General features: G+C 47.5%; 1 protein-coding gene across 1 annotated transcript in view; it reads left to right on the top strand.

Annotated features, from left to right (window-relative positions):
• LOC109919936 (CDP-diacylglycerol synthase (phosphatidate cytidylyltransferase) 2) overlaps positions 1 to 3,159 on the top strand; it is a 21,926-nt gene extending 18,767 nt beyond the window's left edge. Inside the window, exons 12-13 of the mRNA XM_048618513.1 lie at positions 279 to 382; positions 1,682 to 3,159. Coding sequence (XP_048474470.1) covers positions 279 to 382; positions 1,682 to 1,805 — 228 coding nt within the window. The 3' untranslated portion in view covers positions 1,806 to 3,159. The remainder of the gene's footprint in view (positions 1 to 278; positions 383 to 1,681) is intronic.
• The last annotated feature ends 2,235 nt before the right edge of the window (positions 3,160 to 5,394 follow it).

Below are 5,394 nucleotides of genomic sequence, written 5' to 3'. Positions count from 1 at the left end.
ATTGGTGTGTCTGTGTGCCCGAGCGATCCGATTGGTGTGTCTGTGTGGCCAAGCGATCCGATTGGTGTGTCTGCATGTCTGAGCAATCCGATTGGTATGACTGCGTATCTGAGCGATCCGATTGGTGTGTCTGCGTGATCCGATTGGTGTGACTGCGTGTCTGAGCGATCCGATTGGTATGACTGCGTGTCTGAGCGATCCGATTGGTGTGTCTGCGTGCCCGAGTGATCCGATTGGTGTGGCTTTGCTGTGATCTTCCTGGCCATTTTATTTCCTAGGACTTTGCTGACACCATACCGGGTCATGGTGGGATAATGGATCGCTTTGATTGCCAGTATCTAATGGCGACATTCGTGAATGTCTACATTGCCAGTTTCATCAGGTAAGAACTCTCCCCTGAGAGTGATCATAAACACTCAGAGGAGCATAACCTTTCCTCAAGAACTCAGCCATTTGAAAGCAAAACGCATGATTTAATTCTCTGTTAGCTGCGTTTATATAACACCTCAAACATAGATAAAACACCTCAACACTCAAACTGACATAGGAACATAAGAAACAGGAACAGGAGTAGGCCATTCGGCCTCTTGAGCCTGCCTTGCCATTCAATAGAAGCGTGGCTGATCCAACATTACTTACATGCACTTTCTGAATCTCTCTCTGTATCTATCTCCGCCTTAAACATACTCAAGGATTCTGCCCCCTCAGCTCCCTGTGGCAATGAGTGTCAAACCCTCTGAGGGAACATGATGGAGGTGCATTATGAAAGCATTGTGCTAGGAGACTGAACTGTGACCGAGCAGCACTCGAAGTGGTTGTTGACACACTGGTCAAGAAGGAAGCCTTCATTTCTGAACCACGCCTATTTCTGTACTTCCTGCAGCCTGACCACAATTTAGGAAATCTCTCTTCCTCCAACTCTGGCCTTTTCAACTTGGTTCCTACGACTGAGGCTGTGCCCTCAGTCCGAATCTTGAGTATTCTGTCCCCAAAACATCCATCCCTCACTTCACCCTCAAAGTCAGCACCTATTTCCCCTCCTTTAAGATGCAGTCCCCTCTCCGAATCTCCTTTTAGTCAGCTCAGTGTCCCCTTGGGACATTCTCCTGCCTTCATGTAAATGCAAGCAATTATTTACTGCAGTACTGCACAGAATGCCTGGCTAAACGCAAGAGTCAATTGTACAGTGCCCCACTCCTTGCATTGAACCTTGCCCAGCAGAGAGGACAGGAGGGAATTGTATGTGTCGAGCCTGTGTTAAACCACGGGATGCGCTGCATGTACTTTCCCTTTGCTAGTTACCGTGGTGAAACTACTGTTGCTGGTGCTCCCACTCTTGGAGTCATAGAGGTGTACAGGACAGAAAAGGGCCCTTCGGGCCATTGGGTCTGTGCTGTTCAAAGACAGCCACCAAACTATAACTGAATGACCAAATTAGATGACTGGGGATTCATGTGACAGGCCAGAGGCTTGAGATGTCATGGGATTGACAGTCCTAGCACAGACCAAAGTGGTGATGATTGGATGTGAACCCCCCCCCCCCGGCTTTCTGGTGCACACAGAACATCCCATAGCTCGGTTTTCAAGAAACAGAAGAGAGTTTGCACCCACGTGTATCCCCCGAACAACATCTCTGAAGCAGGGAAGGGGTCTTTATTGAACTGTCTCTTCTTCGTTTTAGGGGCCCGAATCCGAGCAAACTGCTGCAGCAGCTCCTGGCTCTGCGCGTCGACCAACAGCTCCAGATCTTCAAGAGCCTGAAGGCTAATCTGATCCAGAAGGGTGTCCTGACAGCTGGGGCTTAGAGCTGATCCGTTCAGGTCCTACAACCTGTCGAATGAATCCAGCCTCCGACCTTGCTCTCAAAACACACAGTGCGCATCCAATCTTGTATCCTACCAGTGATTTTCTTACGTGACCTCGAGGTCCAAATCCCTTCCAACACAAAAGCCAAGTATTCTTCACGTTCTGGTCGATGCCATAATTACTGAGTAGGCACGAGTTTAATGATGGGGTCTCAGCTCATCAGTTGAAGATTAAGAGCTGTATAGCCACTGATGTGCTGAGCCTGTGATTAACCACCAAACACACACACACACACTCCCACAAACACACACACCCACTCTCACACACACATGTGCGTGCACAGAATTGCTTTTTATTTTCAAAAAACAAGATTTACCATTGCTGCTTGCAATGCTAAACAAGTGAGGAGTTTTGAGGCTGAATCTGAAACTGCGCAAAAATCATGGATCTGGTCCAGTAGAATACCAGCCCGAGCGTATTCTGCACCACTGGGGGAATCTTGTGTTCGAGGTATCACTGACTTTCTGCGGTTACTTGCTCCTTAGCCAGAATGTACTCTTAGGGTGGGTTAGATGTAGCAATTTGGTGTAACACAGGCCATGTAATTTTGAGGGGGGAAAAAACACATTCAAGTTTTACATTTGCATTTGTAGGGCTTCTTGAGGCACCTGAAGGAGTTTAGAAAATTGAACTTTGCACTGACTGTTTTGCTTTAGATAGAGAAGGCATGTAGAAACAAGTGGAGTTTGCAAAAAGGGAAAGACAGTGGAGCACCTAGCAGTAATGGGGTATCGGATTATAATGTCACTGAGGGACAGAGTTCCTGAGATGGCATGTTATTGCTCTCACGTTCTTGAACATTGGTGACCCAACAATCCAAATGTTGTGGTCCCACGGTTAAACTGCTGTCTGTTTCTTTGGAAATTTTCACAAACAGTTGTGGTCCCTTCAAGACAAATACCTCCACAGAGCGCAGTGTCCTCAGCAATGAGCAATGCCAAATGTTACCTTTTTACAGAAGGATCCATCCTCTGTCTTTCTGAAAAGCAGTATTTCAACATGACCTTACCTCAGCACTGACCCACGTGTTGTTGGAAGGGGAACCGCTGTGCTGTGGTTATACGTTCACTTGTGCCAGTGATTCCTCTTCTGGGGAGGTTCCAAGAAAAGGCTTGGGGGCCGCTTTTACATATAAGCTGAGATGGTGTCTGTTGCCGACTGAGAACAGAGTCACAGCCTTCACACAGGCCAGTGTCCAGACAGCAATGCTGGATGGTGACCTGGACCCCTCTACAAGCTGAATTCTAACAGGCACACCATCGTCCACATTCCCTGCTGTCTCCAGTCAGTTAGTGCCAATAAACTGTCAGTCCATTCAACTAGATATTCCAGAAAGGGCAGGGTAGATTCGGTGCACAACAAGTGGGATTTCTGTTTGTGTCACTGTTCGCTGGTCACTGGGATAGGTTTTAGACAGGATCCAGCAGCCTTCCCTTGCCTTGCCCAGAGAACATGCAGACAAGAGCAGGACAACAGCACCCTTGTAAGTGGGAGGTCAGTGAGAGCTGGGGTGGGGGTAGCAGAGAGCTGTCCATTCCTTGGGAAGACTGAGAGGATCGACTGCACCGTGCCAGATCTTTACAATGTAGTTACCCATCACGGAGTTTGGGCAGGAAAGCGAGGGTAAAAACTCTCAAAGAACAGGCCCTTCAACTGACTGCATGATGGAACATAGAGTGAAGGTGAATAGCCAAGGGAGACTGTGATAGTCATCCCTCTGTCAAGAGCCCAAGTAATATCTCTCTGTTTTTGCTGCCCAGCTCCTGTCTCTGACTCAAATGCAGGCCAGTTCACAGCATTCGGCCAGCTCGTTGCCACGAAAGGGAGTTAACAACCAAAGGCAGTGCACAACTGCTGTTGTTGTGTAAAGCAGGTTGGGCACACGTCTGAGCAGCGGACTGCAGACACTGGAGGAGCAAAGACAGACCTACCATACATTCCCCGTGTGTGCAGCCTCACATGTGATGCTTAGCATCTGGTCAAATTAGACAGACATGTTTCAAGTTATTATTGTCCTGCTGGTGTTTGTACTCACCCTTTCCACCCTTTACTCCATCACCAGTTTGTTTCTGAAAGAATAGTTTGTTCTCCTCCTGCTACATTGTTTGGTGGACGTGGCGGAATTGGTGAATGACCAGTCATGCTCGCAGGAGAGAGGGTTAGAACTTTTTGGCTCCAGCAATCTTGAAGGATCATCAGACCGTATGCTGAAGTTAAGAGCCTTAATTCAGAATTGGGATTAGGCACTGTTTAAGAGGGGTTACTGAGGTGGAATGGTGAAGGGATAGGACAAGGCAGAAGAATGTACGAGTTGCTTCAGTTTTACTCATTTGAAGAACTTCAGTGGGGAAGATGGCCTTTTTAACAACTTGGCCCACTTGGAGAGCGGTACCACTGGGAGACGGAATAAATTACTTCAGGTCACAACAACAGGAGAGACATGTTTTGCAAAGGATTGACAAAAGGTGATTGGTTAAGGATAGGGCAGCTTGTCTTCGTCTGGGCTCAGTGAACTTTCCAAGGCAGGAAACTGAGAACTGAGGGGAAGTCGAGGCGAAGTGCATTCTGCAATGACCTTGATCTCTTGAAACCATTTTGATACGGCCACCCGTGTCCCTGTAGCTTCACTTTTGCCACTTAATTAAAAAGACAGCATTGCGCATGGTCGTGGCTTGGCCCTGGTCTGGCATTTCCTTAACTGGGGTTTGAGTCTGTCCCAGACTGAGGTGCCAGTTTGGAGCAGTTTCAACTTTGATCCTACTTACTAGGAGCCCAGAATTTCACTGAAAATACAATTGCTGAACCAACCAGTGAAATACTTCCATTGCCATTCTGTCCAAGGTGGAAATTATGCCTGGTTATTATGTTTATGACTGGAAACGGAGAATGGCATGGATAAAAAGATGGTGCTGATATGAAATGACAGGCTGAGCCAGCTCTATGCATATCTCTGACTGACGCCAGCTCACCGTTTGGTAAACTGCCCGTCTATTATTTCTCGTTAGCTCTGATCAATGAACAATCAGGTTTCTCAAATTCTTTGAGAGCACAGAACCCATAAAAGGGAAATTCTTGAGATCTGCAGCCTCCTTCCTGAACGCTGATGGCTAGTTGGTGGATGTGAGGGCGTATTCCTGCTTGTCCATGGTGGGGTGTGGGGGACAAATGCGCAGGGAATTTGTGCAGGTCTGCTCATCTGCTGGCTGCTTTGAATGTGGGGAGGGAGGAGAGACCGAATAGCTTCCACATTTCGTAGCTTCTTGTGTTCAAGCTGAAATCAGGGCTGAAGGTTCTCTCTCTGAAACACTCTGAAGAGTAATCGGCGTGAGTTGGTTAAATTTTGGAATTCCCCTTGAGGTGTGATCATCCCTCAGTCTGCTCCTCTTGTCTCACTTGTAGCTCATGCTCAGCCTGATATGACTACAATCAGCAGGATTTCTGCACTGCAACACAAGTATGTCTAGAGATAGTAGGAACTGCCGATGCTGGAAAATCTGTGATAACAAGGTGTAGAGCTGGATGAACACA

This window comes from Rhincodon typus, chromosome 40, assembly GCF_021869965.1.
Source record: "Rhincodon typus isolate 14 chromosome 40, sRhiTyp1.1, whole genome shotgun sequence".
In the NCBI taxonomy this organism is placed as follows: domain Eukaryota; kingdom Metazoa; phylum Chordata; class Chondrichthyes; order Orectolobiformes; family Rhincodontidae; genus Rhincodon; species Rhincodon typus.
This window is presented reverse-complemented; position numbering and strand designations above follow the sequence as displayed.